Genomic DNA, 16,015 nt, shown 5'->3' on the forward strand with positions numbered 1-16,015 from the left:
TGAGACAAATACATTTTTATTTTCTATCGAGGTAGTCATTTCTACAGAGGATAAAGTGCTCATTAAGTCACTACAAACTCAGTTAAGCGTTCAACGCTGGTCTTGTTAATGAACGTGCAGAATACAGTGCTAGGTTTCAAGTAGTGTGCTCTGGAAGTGCATAGACAACAACAGCAGTTACAAATAACAAACTAACCTGCCCGAGCTCTCTTCTATCACTTTAAGTGAGAAAGGAGTTGATATTAATATTCCGCTCCACTAACCCACCCCGACTGCTGAACAAGCAGGTGAGCGAAAGCAACACGACCACAAATGCACTTTCAGACCTGCTGGAATGACAAGAAGCCGGTGTACACTGATTGGGCGGTGCGGTCGTCTTGGACCCACGAAAAGGCTGAGCATCTCTATGAGCGGGCATTGATGATGTCAACAAACTCTGGCTTGAGGGAAGCGCCTCCAACCAGGAAGCCATCAACGTCAGGCTGGGATGCCAGCTCTTTGCAGTTTCCTCCAGTAACAGAGCCTGCGAAATGAGAAGAGACGAACAAAGAGGAAACTAAGAGTGACGAATCCTAATAATACTAATTATTAGGTAAAAAGGGAAAGTGGGTGGAGGAGTAGTATTTTAGCTGAATACATTACGTATAATCAAAAAAATACTATGAACAGAGGAACGGTATTTTAGCTGGAAGCAATGGTATTAAAGGAACACGCAGCGTTTTACTTTATAAGGTGTTAACTGATGGATTGTAGTGGTGTGGATTATTGTGAAGTTTGGACTCTCTTTCCGACGGCACCCATTCACTGCAGAGGATCCATTGCTGTGCAAGTGCTATAATTTCTCCAAATCTGTTTCTTTCAAAGAATATAGCACATCTTCCACCTTCCGCTAGCATTGAGAAGGTCATGGATTCGATTATAAAACGTAGCTATACTCTGAAAGCAGTTTAAGTGCATACTGGAAACGTGAGGGTCATTTTTGCAATTTTATTTCCTTTCAAAGAATTGCATCATGCGCGGAAATTCTATCCAGATGTATTTTGAGGTCCACAGATGAAGGAAGGTCAACGGGATGCGGCGTGACGACGGAAATATTCGTTTTTGGGGGGAGCTTCATCTTTAGGGCCACTCGGGATGGAGCGGACAGGACGTTGTGAACACCGCAGACTCACCTCCGTAGATGATGCGCATCGAGTCAGCCACCGCATCCGACACGTTCTCTCTCAGCCAGCCTCTCAGCTTCTCGTGCACCTCCTGAGCCTGCAGCACGCCAACAACAGCACGGCTTTAAAATTACAGAAATTATTTACATGAAGAAAAATAAAAGGTTTTCAAAACAGATCCACTTTGGGTTCCATTTGATAAATTATTTATAAAAAAAAAAACAACAACAATTTTTAAATATATATATATATACAGACGTGGACAAAATTGTTGGTACCCTTTGGTCAATGAAAGAAAAAGTCACAATGGTCACAGAAATAACTGTTATCTGACAAAAGTAATAATAAATAAAAATTCTATAAATGTTAACCAATGAAAGTCAGACATTGTTTTTCAACCATGCTTCAACAGAATTATTTAAAAAAATAAACTCACTGAAACAGGCATGGACAAAAATGATGGTACCCCTAGAAAACACTGAAAATAATGTGACCAAAGGGACATGTTAATTCAAGGTGTGTCCACTAATTAGCATCACAGGTGTCTACAACCTTGTAATCAGCCATTGGGCCTATATATATGGCTCCAGGTAATCACTGTGTTGTTTGGTGATATGGTGTGTACCACACTCGACATGGACCAGAGGAAGCAAAGGAAAGAGTTGTCTCAAGAGATCAGAAAGAAAATTATAGACAAGCATGTTAAAGGTAAAGGCTATAAGACCATCTCCAAGCAACTAGATGTTCCTGTGACTACAGTTGCACATATTATTCAGAAGTTTAAGATCCATGGGACTGTAGCCAACCTCCTGGACGTGGCACGCAGGAGGAAAATTGATGACAAATCTAAGAGACGGATAATCCGAATGGTAACAAAAGAGCCTAGAAAGACTTCTAAAGAGATTCAAGGTGAACTTCATGCTCAAGGAACATCAGTGTCAGATCGCACCATCCGTCGTTGTTTGAGCCAAAGTGGACTACATGGGAGACGACCAAGGAGGACACCATTGTTGAAAACGAATCATAAAAAAGCAAGACTGGAATATGCCAAACTACATGTTGACAAGCCACAAAGCTTCTGGGAGAATGTCCTGTGGACAGATGAGACAAAAATCGAAGTTTTTGCCAAGGCACATCAGCTGTATGTTCACAGACGAAAAAATGAAGCATATCAAGAAAAGAACACTGTCCCTACTGTGAAACATGGAGGAGGCTCTGTTATGTTCTGGGGCTGCTTTGCTGCGTCTGGCACAGGGTGTCTTGAATCTGTGCAGGGTACAATGAAATCTCAAGACTATCAAGGAATTCTAGAGAGAAATGTACTAGCCAGTGTCAGAAAGCTTGGTCTCAGTCGCAGGTCATGGGTCTTGCAACAGGACAATGACCCAAAACACACCGCTAAAAACACCCAAGAATGGCTAAGAGGAAAAAATTGGACTATTGTAAAGTGGCCTTCTATGAGCCCTGACCTCAATCCTATTGAGCATCTTTGGAAGGAGCTGAAACATGCAGTCTGGAAAAGGCACCCTTCAAACCGGACACAACTGGAGCAGTTTGCTCATGAGGAGTGGGCCAAAATACCTGCTGAGAGGTGCAGAAGTCTCATTGACAGTTACAGGAAGCGTTTGATTGCAGTGATTGCCTCAAAAGGTTGCGCAACAAAATATTAAGTTAGGGGTACCATCATTTTTGTCCAGGTCTGTTTCATGAGTTTATTTTTTTTTAATAATTCTGTTGAAGCATGGTTGAAAAACAATGTCTGACTTTCATTGGTTAACATTTATAGAATTTTATTTATTATTACTTTTGTCAGATTAAAGTTATTTCTGTGACCATTGTGAGTTTTTCTTTCATTGACCAAAGGGTACCAACAATTTTGTCCACGTCTGTATATATATAAATATGTGTGTGTGTGCGTGTGCATTTATTCAATTTTTTTAATGTAAAATTTTAATGATCTGAAGAATCTTTTTCCACTACAAAAATCAAAGAATACCAATAAGAACAACTGTACATGATCATAAACACGATGACTTTAAACTACAGCATAATGTAAAAGCATATCATTAAGCTTATTATTATAATTCACGATTTAGCGCACATGCATTTGACAAATATGAGAGCAATAAACCCAATAATGGAGTTGAAACATGATGACTGACGGACAGGTTTACCTGATCAGGAGTGGCTGTTTTACCAGTGCCAATGGCCCAGACTGGTTCATAGGCTAAAACCACACGAGTCCAGTCCTTCACATTGTCTGTAAAACACGTTTATCAAGGCTTTAAGTGTTTACACACACGAACAGGGTCCCAGAACAATAAAAATGAAGAACTCATCATCGAAAACCCACGTTCGGGGTCATATAAACAACCAAAGTACATCTGCCAACATTAACATATTTGCTGACAATGTTAAAAATGAACAAAATATGTTTTGTCAAGCGACCTGCAATGACTTTGGTCTGTTCAAACACCACGTCCTCAGTGGTTCCGGCTTCTCTCTCCTCCAGTTTCTCCCCAATGCAGGCGATCACACCCAAATCGCTCTCCAGGCAGTGGGCCACCTTCTGTCCAATCAGCTGCAAAGGACATCACAGCCAATCAGAGAGAAGCAGGGCTGAATGCGGAACAGCACAGACACGCATCGATACGAGGCCCGAGTCTCATCGCACGGAGAAAGCGAAGACATAAAAGGGTTTGGATTCCGATAAAAAAACCCCAAAAAAAACCTCGTCGCTCTCGCCAAACACGTGACGCCTCTCGGAATGGCCCAGAATCACCCAGTCGACGCCGCAGTCTTTAATCATCGCTGGGCTAAAGCGGCGGAGAAAAGTAGAGAACGTGAAATATGGGTTTTAGAGTTGCGACAGTGATAAATGGTTGTTCATATACACTATAAAAGGCACAAACGAGCACAAATATACCTGATCTCCCCGGTGAAGGCTCCTTTGGGAACCTTATAGCAGTTCTGGGCGGCCACACCGATCCTCTGGTCCAGCTTAGACCTCGCATAATCGAGATAGATGGACGGTGCTCCACACACCACCTCTAAACAACGAAGACAAAAACATGATGTACGATTATAAAAACCAGCATGGCCGCATTTAAATCAACAGTTCATACCAAAACTAATCATCTGTCGTCATTTATTCACCCTCATACTGTAGGAGCATTTCTTTTATTATTATTGTTGTTGTTTTTAATGCCTCTACAATTTGGTACATTTACAAATGCATGACGTTTTTTCTATAGATAGAGCAGAAATAAATTCTGGAAGTCTGTTTCCGCCACGGAATAAAATACAAATAAAAATCAGCTTCGAATTCTATACCTTTTTCACATCTTGCAATTAAAACGTGCTTGGGGAACATTTTTAATTGTTTTTTTTTTATGCATATGGGACAAATATAGATAACGTTTTTGTATGCGTGCGTGTTAAATATTATTATTGACTACCTCTGAACCTATTAGACATTGTCCCTAGTTAGAATGGGAACAAATAAATTGCCTGACAAATATTTTAAGCGTATGGGATAATAAAATAATAAAAATTATTTAGCTAAAAACTAGGCATAGTTATATTTTTTATGCGTATGGGACAAATAGGGGATTTATGGAAAAAGACAAATACAGAATCTATAGTCTATATTTACCTCCAATTGTAAATTAATAATTTTCTACAGCAGGCCTATACAGAAATAACTGTATTTCTTATATAAAAAAAACTGTGTAAAATATTCTTCCTTTGTTTCATTAGATTTTTTCCCAGGTAGAATGTGATCAAAAAATTGGGCTAATAATTATTTTTTATGCACGGGATAGGGCTATATATGTTTACCTATTCAGCGAGCAAGTCGTGTTTTATGTCATTTTTAGGCATATGTGACAAATATCCGATATATGGGATGACAAATATGGAATCTGTAGGACCAAAACTGATCAATTAATAATTTTTAATTAATATTTTAATTAAAAATTAATAACTTTCTATAGAGGGCCTATGAAAAAATGGCTGTTGTTTCTTATGAAAACAAATAAGAATTAAACTAGTTTTATATTTACGTTTTAAGCTATTTTCATGTAAAATTGTAGAAACACGCAAGTTATTTATATCCATACGATCCTCCATCAATTTAAAGTGTCACGTGACTATGTAGAAAACCTTGTCTGGCGTTTCTAAGCAACTCTGACGACTCGATCAGCTATACATACAAAATACATCGGACTGATCTGTGACACCGAGAAATGAAATATAAACACTTTCTGCTTAATATCCATTCAGGTTAAACTGCGTGACATCAAATGAGCGCCGCGGACCTGTTTCGTCGTCGAGACTGGCCGTGTTCAAGGTCATTGCGAGCTCGCCCAAACTCTCTTTGTCGCCGTTCATTTTCCAGTTTCCGCCGACGAAGAATTTTCTCGAGGACATTTCTGCGCGACGAACCGGGCGAACCGAACACGACGACAGTGCTACCGTTAGACGACGTACGAACGCTACTATGGCGAAGGCGTGCTTGTTAATATCCGGGAGGAGGAGCTTTGGCGTCGGGAGAACGAGAGGAACGTCACGACGTTCTAATTAATATTCATGAGGCGAGGCCTCTGCGTAAAAGGAACGTCAGCGCGGTCTGATTGACGTTCGAACGAAACGAAGGAAATAAACTCAATGCGACGTAAGCTTATAATGCCAATAATTCATCTTTGGGAATGCTGAGCGGTCAAATTTCATGAAACCATATTACTGTGAGCTACACAGAAGGACAGTGAGGCCCGAAAGTAAATGAAACTGTTTCTGTTTTGCTCTCACTACACAAATGTATCCAGCATGAGTTGAGCATGACTTCAGGCTGAAGCATTTATTTACGACCTTTTTATTTATTTAGGCTATTTATTTCAATTTAAAGTAAACAGCGTCCCCCTATATATGGAATCAAGTCCATGAAACTGTTTTTGATGTGAATTCGTTATTTAAAATATATAAAGGGGTTTCTATGCATTCTAAATGCTCTTGCACTCCATATTTCAGTTCATTTTGTAATGCCCTTTTTTACAATGCATGCTGTCCTGAAAGTTTTTTTATCTGTCTCACGTTAAGCTTTCTCATTTCACAGCCGAAGTCCTCGGAACCACAGGCTTCATCAGGAATAGGACCTTTAGTCAATTACTTGTCTGCTGACGTTTCTCTGGGAAAAGCTTTATTGAAAGTGGATTAGAGTAAGTCTCGCGTCCACCTTCTTAAGTGAAAGAAAAGAACAACTGCCTGATCTACTTTCTCAAGGTGAATGAGATTGCAAGAGGTGATAATATACTTAAAGGAATTAGGTTTACAATGTGACTTCACCCCTCAGACTTGAGAGACTTGGTTAGTAGATTAACACGAAATAACGCAAAAAGATCTGCGCACTGTTATTCTCCCTTTACTTAGAAAAAAAGTTAACCGTTTCCGTCAAAGGGAGACCTTTTCTGTATTACTTTGATGTATTTTTTGATCTTGCACCTAGCCAAGATGCCTTGGATGTGTGCGCTTGACCTTTTTTGTTATCATAAATTACATAATCTTTAACCTGGATGACTATAAACGGTCACATATATAGCAATACAGCCTTAAACGTCTTGCTTTCTCCTTGTTATAAAGGTATTTTGCTGTTCAAATTTCCAAAAGCAATAATACGTATTTCTCTCATAATACTTCTTTCTGAATTCGTTCTCATAAAAAAGTAAAATGATGAGATTATTCGCCCCGCAATTATAAAAAGGCACAACTTGACAGATACACACAGCACACGTTAAAATACAGTTTAATGCAGAACACTATGTTTATTAGAAAGGTATTCAAGTAACCACTGAAATATTAAAGAGGAACTGTCTTGTATTTAAAAGTCCTACAAAAAGATGAAAGAAGTAAATGCAGACATTTTAATATTGTAGCATATCATGTTATTTTGAGGGGTTTCGGAGGATTAAATTAAAATACATCTGTATGCCAACATCATCAAAGAGCTGTAATATCAGATCTCAGACAGTCAGTGTGGTTTTGGGGAAAAGCCATTGTACAATTTATTTCTGCGTTCTATCATCATTTCTAATAAATAAAAATATTCGTCCAAACTTTCATCTAATGATAAGGATTTTTAATTGACAAAAAAATATGTAATACTATATTTTAAATTCTTAAACGATTATTTTCCTCACTTTTATGCTGTCAAAATCATAATTTCATGTCAAGGTATCGTTGTCACGAGATTGTCATGTTACGATAACAACCCTAATGCAATCCTGTGTTGGTTGCAACTTACATTTTTACATTTAAATATTGCATATTATATATTCTAATGAAATCCGGTCTTCCAGAAATCCCACACATGCAGGTGGACCTTTGTGTGTTTATTTGTGTGTGTGTGTGTGTGTGTGTGTGTGTGTGTGAGATTCTTTGTTGCTCAGAATTCGATAACTTCTCATCCTCTCTCTCAAACTTTCTTTCTCATTCTCAATCTCATTCGTATTCTTGTTTTCATCTCGTCTTCTTTCAGGGTCCAACTCAGTTCCAAATCTTCAAGAAGCTGTCCCATGAGCCAGTGCAAACACACATGCCATCTGGTGGTACTCCGGTGCAGCTCACCCTGTTGTCATGGCCGGACAACACGCCTGCGGGAGAAAAGAGAAGGAAGTGAGTGAGAATATGTATTTGACGGGATGAAGTGGAAGACTATTAGTGTGATGAACAGCTGAATATAATGATGCATCGACAAAGCATGGGTTGTTGATCAGACGATTGTAAATGTAGCATTGCTTGCTCACCAATGGATCCTCTGCAGTGAATGGGTGCCGTCAGAATGAGCAGCCAGACGGATCATCATTGCAATCCACTAGTTATTCACACGACTCCAGTCCATCAGTTCATGTCTTGTGAAGTGTTTGTAAGCGTCATTAAGGCATTTTATCTTTAAATGTCATCCTGCTGTCTCCTCTCACATCAAAACCTGCGCTCGTATTTATTCAAAATCTCTGTGCATATTTCTCTCCTGATTCTGACTCGAGCCGACTGCTTCCCTGGAGCAGTCAACGCTTAATTGATTTTTTTTATTATTATTACAAATCCACAGATTTCCACTTCGCAAGACGTTAACTCATGGACTGGAGCGGTGTGTGTCACTGTTTTTATCAGCTGTTTTTGCTCTGACGGCAGCCATTCACGGTATCCATTGGTGAGCAAGTGATGTGGATGAAAAAAACCTAATCTATGTCTCGTATATGGCCTGTGGGTGAATTTTCACGTTCCTGTTTCATGCTCCTGTTTTAATACTCAGAAATTGGCTACATAGAAAAGAGCTGCTCGGTGGAGTTGCCAAGACGACCACTGAGCGCTTTGACTTGCTTCAAATGGACTTTGTTCCTGCTTGATCAGCATTAATGATTCACTACATCTTCGACTCCTTTCTTTCAACTCACCCACTTTCTCGCCCTTTAGCGAGTCCCAAATATTGCAGTTGAAGTCATCGTAGCCGGCAAAGATGAGACGGCCAGACATGGATAAAGCCAGTGATGTTACGCCACTGTTCAGGGCAGCGTCCTGGTAACCGATCACTTCCTGATCGGCGCGAATATCATACATTTTGCATGTGCAGTCATCTGAGCCGGTGATAATGGCATTGCCGCTAGGGAAGAACTGAAGAAAGGGGAAGTTTGGTGAACCTGCTTCCATTTATGTGCTTTGTTAAATGTAATTGAAAAGAAAGACTCAAATCTTTGAAATCGTTACGAGGCCGGGGTCATTAATGAGGATCTGTGAACTCACTGAAATGGCATTGATGTCACTCGTGTGACCCTGGAAGGTCTGCTTGCACTGGCCATCCCTGACGTCCCACAGCTTGGCCAGAGAGTCGCAAGCGCCAGAAACAAAGGTGCTCATGTCTGGAGACAGTGACAGACACATGCAGTCGCCAACGTGGTTCAGGAAAACCGTTTTCTGCTTTCCGGTCTCCAAATCCCACAATGCACTGGAAGAAAAATGGGAGGGAAATAAAGTAAATACAAGTGGCGCTTTCTGATTAGTTGATATTAATGTATGTTTATGGGACTTTTTTCTGGTTTTATCCATTATCAGTTTGAAGGTAAGCATAACTGTGAAATAGCTTTAACCTTACCTATCAGCGAAAGTGACCATGATTGCTTTATTTATACGCTAACTAGACTTGTAGCTGGTTTTTAATGAATATGGTAATCTATCATACGGCTTAGAAGTTAAAAAAGTATGCTATGACGTTGAATTTGCATGCGAGTAGCATCCAGTTATTTTTGCATTTGAATCCATTATTGTGTCATTGCAAACAAAACGGACAGATAACGGACAGATTTTGAGTATGTAAAGTGATGTAAAAAATAGAAAGATAAATCTAAAAATATTGCTCATGTACCACAATGGAAATAGCAGAATATTTGCTTCTTGGCACATGCTGTGCGTTTTTTTGTGTAGTGCATATTTTGGCAAATATAGGATGCATTGATTTCTAGCAGCCACAGTCTTTGAGATTCAGTTCGGAATAAAAATAGTTCACCAAAAAAGAAAAAAATCATCATTAGTCTTCGCATATTTTGTATAATGTCGTTGCCTTGTATTTCCATGCATTAACAAAGAAAGGGTACTCGTAAAACACTTTCAAAGAAGAAATGTAAAAACACTTTATTATAGAAGTGCTATATTCCTAAAGTTTCTGTATGCAAAAGACTCTACACAGTACTTTATTTAGTTGCGTGCTGTGACCGTGTGTTTAACAGTGAGTTCAACTCAAGAACTGAATTAGTCTGATTCACTATGAATCATTTTGCGAACTGGGCCAGATGAATCACACACAACTACTTCTGTCATATTTGTGTCTAGAAGACTTGATGTGATTTGGAATAAAATTGCATTATGCCATAAGGCATATGACATTTACTATAGTTTTAATTTTGTGTTCAGTAACACCCATAAACGTTTGCAACATCAAATTTTTATAATTAGGTGAACTATCTCTTTAAATGTAAAAGCTATATGCACAAACCATGTGGTATCACCAGAGGAGGTTAAAATCTCCGTGTCACTGAAGAAGCGTGCACAGGACAAGTAACCTTTGGAAAAAAAAATAAATAAAAAATTGACACTTACTTACAAGTATATAGGAAAGTAAAGATTTTCAACTGACTTGTGTACTTATATACCTGTGTGAGCGTCCAATTCTTTCACGGTCTTGATTACAGGTGTCTTCAAGTTGTAGACAGTACACATGTTGTCGAGACCACCACTGGCCACAAGGTTTCCAGAAGGAGCATACGCACAGGTCATCACCCATGAGGACTTGAGGGGAACAGCATTGACCTAAAGAGAGAGGCAAATATTCTCTTTGAAGAGGTTGTGATTTAAAGTTAAAGGTAGTTTTATTTCTGCACTATGGGCTAAACATGACTGCATGACAATCACGGTTTTCGAAGATGTTTTTCGCTTAAACAGACAGTCCTTTTTGAAAACTGTAAAAAAAAATATTCTATATTCAATATTCTAAACCATACTTCATTCACTAACAATGTTTGTGCATGATTCATCAATAACTTTAATATAAACATTTGTACAAAGACTAGAGAATTAGGAATAAATGTAACCGTACATACACAAAAAATCAAAATCAAAATTACATACTATAGGTCATTTCAATCAATCAATCAATCATTTGTATTTATATAGCGCTTTTAACAACATAGGTTGCATCAAAGCACGATAGGTGGTATTACAAACATCTTACTTAGGATTCAAGTTTATACATGGATATTTCATTTAACTTTTTTACCAAGGCACACTTGGTATTGCTTGAAAACATTGCTGCAACCCATCTTTAAAGTATGTTCAACATCTTCAACTATATTTTTGTTTAACTATGCATTTTTATCTTAATCTAATGCATGTATATATATATATATATATATATATATATATATATATATATATATATATATATATATATAATTTTTTTTTTTATGGGAACAAAAGAGTAGCATAAAATATTAATCAATACCCTTTAATCAATTAATCAGTTGACCTTTAACTGACTAAATATATCGATATATGATTCCCATTTTCTCTTTGAGTCATATATATATATATATATATATATATATATATATATATATATGTGTGTGTGTATTTGAGTCAGGCAGTCTCACCTTATTTCCAGAGTGAGAATCCCAGATGAGAAGCTTGCCGTCCTGTGATGCACTGACCATTAGCCTAAAGACACCAATGAAACAAAAAGTAAAGAAAGGCTGCATGGTAAGACAACAGAGTGTACCATTTCATATATTCCACCCTCACTATATTTTTTCAATTTTGAAATCTGGCAAACATACAGAAGATACACAAATCTTTAGAGACAACTGGTGCTGGTGCATTTATTCATAAATGCACTATACATATTTTGTTTCCAAAAAATACATAAATGCTTTTTGCCTTCAACGCACTTCCTTAAATACAGTGAAGCTTAAGTCTGTTTCGGGCCACAGCCACTGATAATCGATCTAACTAAGAATTAGCTAATTCAAGGTGACCACAAGGTGCAGCTGACTTCCTTGTGAGAGGTATTAACCTGCTCGAGCAGATAACGTGACGGCAAAGTCAACATAATTCTCTATCAAGTCATTTATTATTCCTTTAAATTGCTTTTGAAAGCCATTTGATGAATATTTCCAAAGGCTTCGGTGCGGTATAACCCAGCATACCTACTGATTTAACATGATGCTCTCACCTGTTGTCTGTACTCCAGTGCATGGCATAAATTTTGGCCAGATGGCCTTTAAGGGTCCTCCTGGTCTTGAGTTGGACCCGAGGGGCCGGAGCCACCCCAGAAGCAGCGGAGGCCATGTCTGTGTCGTTCACTGCTTTACGAGCGGCCTACCAGGAAAGCAAATATTGTAGCATTTTATTATTAATTGTATAAATAGAAATGGCTTTCCATTAGCGCCTTGAATTAAGAAAGACCTCATATTCATGTTCTTCACTCTCTTCATTGTGAATACAGCAGTCTCACCTCGATCTGTGTCTTCAGGGCTTCTGCCTCCTTTTTCATCTGCTCCATTTCACCCATGGCTGCTGTTGATTAGGGTTCTTACCAACACAAGCTGAAGGAAAAAAAATATGCAATTAATAAAAAATAAAATGACAATAAAAGATTCTAAAGATCTTATATCATCAAATACACAAATAAGGTTAATCCCTGAGCTAGGCCCCGTGTGAGACTTTGCAGCCAGTGTTGCCAAGTCCATAGTTATCCCGCAGAATTGGCCTTCCTGTACTGCGATTGTGTTTTGGTGCTTTTTTTAATGCAGGGTGTTTTTGGAAGAGACACGCACAAATACAGCTGGACTATTTTCACAGTTGGTTCTGGGCTATTTTTGGGCAGCAATTGAGCTGGTTTTGCACCAGAGACCTGGCAACCCTGGTTACAGCATCAAAAACGCGATTTTCATTAATATCGAAGACTTAATACTTGTATAAGCATTCACAAATATTGAAACATGACTTTGATTTGATGCAAAGCCTCCTAGCTAGTCATAAAACATCTCCCTGGGAAACAGTTAGTCCCGACCTTGACTCCTCGCATGCAATATGTGAAAATACAAGTTAGTCATGCCTGCCTGTTAGCAACAAAAATGTCAGTCAGTTATGAGTTCAGTAATGCTAGCTTGCAAATGCTAATGAATCTGTTATTTAAAATTCAAAATCTACTTTTAAAATTCCAATATTACAATATTAATTCCCAACCAGCATCAAACTGCTAAATCGATCCCTTAAAACCAAAACAGTCCTATTCAGGCCTTTCCTTTATATTCTACAATAAAATCATTGTGAAACAAGCCAAATAAAAACAGGGCAAAACTGTAAAATAAGACATGTAGCCTATAGACTAACGCCTAGTTAAACATCATCACAAGATTTGTACTTAGCTTGAAACGAAAGTATTCAAATGTTTTCAGCAAATGTAAATATGCTAAGTTGCAACTTACTTTTTAAAGTAATCTACCTCGAGGAATTGTCAGCCTTGGCGTGTTACGGAGATCATAATGCTCTAAACCGATGGCTTTGCATTGTTCTGTGTCAGGTTCTGCGTTATAATAGTTAGATTACTCTGTGTGTTCAGCTCGTGATGAGATCTGTTGTTTAATTTATGACGAGGAGGGCTAGAAGAAAGGTCTAAGCTCCTGCAGGAGCCGTCGAGGGTGGTTTGTCAAATCTCCTGTCATCCGATTACTGACTGCTCTTTACTACAGGATCAGGTGGGACCTGGGGAGGGGAGATCAAAGACCAAACACAAGGAAAACACGCATGTCTTGGAGATGCAAGCTTTTGTCTTCCGTATGTATGGGATTGATTGTAAATGGCACAAGTTGAAAAGAGACCCGATGAAGCTCAAAACGTCTCAAATCTGTTTGGCTAGTAGCTTTAGCTTTAGGCTAATCCTGCAAAGAGCCTGCGAAGCTGCAACATTATGATCTGTTCAGAAAGCAAAAACAACACTGCAAATGACTTTTTTCCCACCCAAGGTTTGAACGTGAAAATATGTCGGTCTTTCTACCGCTACATCGATTTTGCTCTTGTTTTAAGTTAGGTTGACTTTTATGTTATTTTTATTCATTTTAGCTTAGTTTTAGCTATTTTAGCACATTACTATAAGCCTTGTTTTGTAGCTTAAATAATTTTTTTCATTATTCAAAGTAACAAAATGTTTTTTTGTTTTTTTTTAGTAATATGATTCCCCTGCTTCGGATTTAAAGTTTTCATGTTAAACTGAATGCATTACTTGCAGTTTCTTTGTAATTATTTGTCAAATTTACTAGCAATCTGAGTAAGAATTGTTTCTACACAGTATTTTTCAGTGTACAGGAATGCATCAATATAACAGCTAAAAAATGTTACTACAACCACAAAGTCCTTGTGAAAATTGCTTGATGCATAGCAATATTAACATCCCGATGTCATTTTAAGCATTATTAAAGTTGCAGATTTCGTCATACTGTGTTCCAACTATTTCCAGGAAGTCTGTGCATTACAGTAAATAAAAATTAAAAAGTATTCTTCCATGCATTTCCATGCATTCTTCATGCATGCCAAATTCTTTAAGGATACAAGGGTATTGCAATGCACAAGGTTTGCGTTGGTTCGCTATTCGAGGTGCATCACTGCTCCATTTTTCTCATGCAAACTAATCAGACCAAACTAACGACAAACTCACCTTTCTACCCAAAACTGCTTATTTTCGTCTCTATAACTCCAAAGTCTCTTTCTCTGTACCAGTCTCTATTTTGCTTAGTCCACAAGACTCTTCAGTTGTCTCTCTCTCTCTCTCTCTCTCTCTGTGCCTCCCACAGGTTCCCCCAACGGACTGGATGCAACTTACCTGAGGAAAAACTCTCTCTTTCTCTTCCCTGTCTGCGAGAGAGGAACAGATGAGGATTGGAGAGGATGAAGGAGATCAGGGATGAAAGGATAAGCCCAAAGATGGGCACAGAAAGGGTGAGGCAGAGAGAGAGAGAAAGAAAGAGGGAAAAGGGGAGGGCGAGGAACAGGTAAACCGATTGGAATGGAAAATCAGGTTATGGGGTCGAAAGACAAGGCAAGAGTGAGTGCGGAAAGCAGAGGACATGCAGAGGATGTGATGGGTAGGGTGTGGCATGAACACCAAAATGGTTGATTCCTGAAGAACGTCTTATGAAGTTCTCAGCGTTGGTTCTAACAACTGTGGGGTAATATAGGCATTTAAAGAATGTTTTCTTTATGTTTTATCACATTTGTTTGACGTTAACACTCAACGCGTCGTTTCGTGGTTTGGTGAATGTTGATAGGACGGGGGCTGTTCTTTGGCTTTGGGGTGAGGGGTTTCAATTGGTTTGTTAGAGCTAATGAGTTGAGCTCGTCTAATCAGGTTCTAAGTGGATATCCGGGGAATCTGCAATCCCGTTAAGGAATTAGAGCAGGTGAATCCGTGGAGCAGACGTCACGGCTGACACAAAGAGCAACCGAGGAAGGAAAGTGAGGAGGCTGATGAAAGTTACGATGGTTTTTCAGTTTGGATTTTCTCGTGTCGGTTTTACATTTGATCTTGTGTATCTTGCGTTTCTCAACTTTGAGGAAAGTCAATTGCAAAAGAAGAATGGCAAAGAATAATGAGAGTGGACTTTGTGAAGTTTTATTCTTATAGTTCAATTCATTTACAAGCACCAATTAAGCTATAACATACAGGAAAGGAGAATAACAATTTTACTTATGAACATTGATATATAGTACATATACAAGTCCGGTATGTTTTAAACGTGTTATTTACTGAACTGCAGTTTGCATCATTAGATACTGACAATAAAACCCTACCTTGGACCATTTTCTAAAGAGCTAATGGATCTAATTTACAAGTTAAACATGCCAAGAAGGGTTTATCTTCTCAATCTGTGTTGTAGGTCATTTCCAGTCTATGGCACCGGGGCTATTTTCCCTTAATATCCTCCTTACAGGTTGATGCAAGTTCATTTGAGGCAATGTTAAATCATACCATATATATATATATATATGACAAAGAAAACAACATAAATGTGATAGTGTGAGAAGAATCAGATCTAGTTTGAGTGCAAGGATTGGCACAGGAAAGCATTGCTATTATGTGTATATCCAGCAATGTTTGCTGCAGGCAGTAAAAGAAACCTCAAATTATTTAGCTTTTTATACAGAAAATGTATATTTTATTACATTTTCAAATTGTTTGTCATAAAGCAACATCTTAGGAAAGCGTTAAAGGGATTTCAATCCAAATATGATTTCCTGTTATGAAACAGGAC

General features: G+C 38.4%; 2 protein-coding genes and 1 long non-coding RNA gene across 4 annotated transcripts; 1 reads left to right on the plus strand and 2 right to left on the minus strand.

Annotated features, from left to right (window-relative positions):
- tpi1a (triosephosphate isomerase 1a) lies at window positions 1–5,733 on the minus strand. The gene is made up of 7 exons (XM_043218050.1): window positions 5,483–5,733; window positions 4,090–4,213; window positions 3,895–3,979; window positions 3,612–3,744; window positions 3,338–3,423; window positions 1,173–1,260; window positions 1–523 (listed from the first exon to the last, which is right to left on the minus strand). The coding sequence occupies exons 1-7, from the start codon at window positions 5,592–5,594 to the stop codon at window positions 405–407; spliced, it is 747 nt and encodes a 248-aa protein (XP_043073985.1). The 5' UTR covers window positions 5,595–5,733; the 3' UTR covers window positions 1–404.
- Window positions 5,700–8,759, plus strand: LOC122323932. 2 transcript variants are annotated; one of them, XR_006247073.1, is made up of 4 exons: window positions 5,700–5,838; window positions 6,277–6,443; window positions 7,696–7,832; window positions 8,634–8,759. It is a non-coding gene; the product is annotated as an uncharacterized LOC122323932 (long non-coding RNA). The 2 variants fall into 2 exon arrangements; XR_006247074.1 differs by lacking the exon at window positions 8,634–8,759 and adding an exon at window positions 8,473–8,611.
- On the minus strand, window positions 7,704–12,276 carry gnb3b (guanine nucleotide binding protein (G protein), beta polypeptide 3b). Its single transcript, XM_043218046.1, has 8 exons — window positions 12,220–12,276; window positions 11,938–12,083; window positions 11,360–11,423; window positions 10,364–10,520; window positions 10,207–10,273; window positions 8,961–9,162; window positions 8,615–8,831; window positions 7,704–7,810 (listed from the first exon to the last, which is right to left on the minus strand). Exons 1-8 carry the CDS (start codon window positions 12,274–12,276, stop codon window positions 7,704–7,706), a joined length of 1,017 nt encoding a protein of 338 aa, XP_043073981.1.
- Window positions 12,277–16,015: the final 3,739 nt, after the last annotated feature.

Source organism: Puntigrus tetrazona, chromosome 19 (genome assembly GCF_018831695.1).
Source record: "Puntigrus tetrazona isolate hp1 chromosome 19, ASM1883169v1, whole genome shotgun sequence".
Classification (NCBI taxonomy): domain Eukaryota; kingdom Metazoa; phylum Chordata; class Actinopteri; order Cypriniformes; family Cyprinidae; genus Puntigrus; species Puntigrus tetrazona.

Bases quoted from the DNA above. Each gene is read 5' to 3' on its own strand.
- tpi1a (XM_043218050.1), bottom strand. From the start codon at position 5,594: ATGTCCTCGAGAAAATTCTTCGTCGGCGGAAACTGGAAAATGAACGGC. The intron at 3,745-3,894 runs GTTTTTTTTGGG...TGTCCTTTGCAG, and splicing joins TGTTTGGCGAGAGCGACGAG to CTGATTGGACAGAAGGTGGC. The intron at 524-1,172 runs GTGAGTCTGCGG...CTCATTTCGCAG, and splicing joins GATGCGCATCATCTACGGAG to GCTCTGTTACTGGAGGAAAC.
- gnb3b (XM_043218046.1), bottom strand. From the start codon at position 12,276: ATGGGTGAAATGGAGCAGATGAAAAAGGAGGCAGAAGCCCTGAAGACA. The intron at 12,084-12,219 runs GTGAGACTGCTG...CTTTCCTGGTAG, and splicing joins CCCTGAAGACACAGATCGAG to GCCGCTCGTAAAGCAGTGAA. The intron at 11,424-11,937 runs GTGAGAGCATCA...TGGTGTCTTTAG, and splicing joins CACTGGAGTACAGACAACAG to GCTAATGGTCAGTGCATCAC.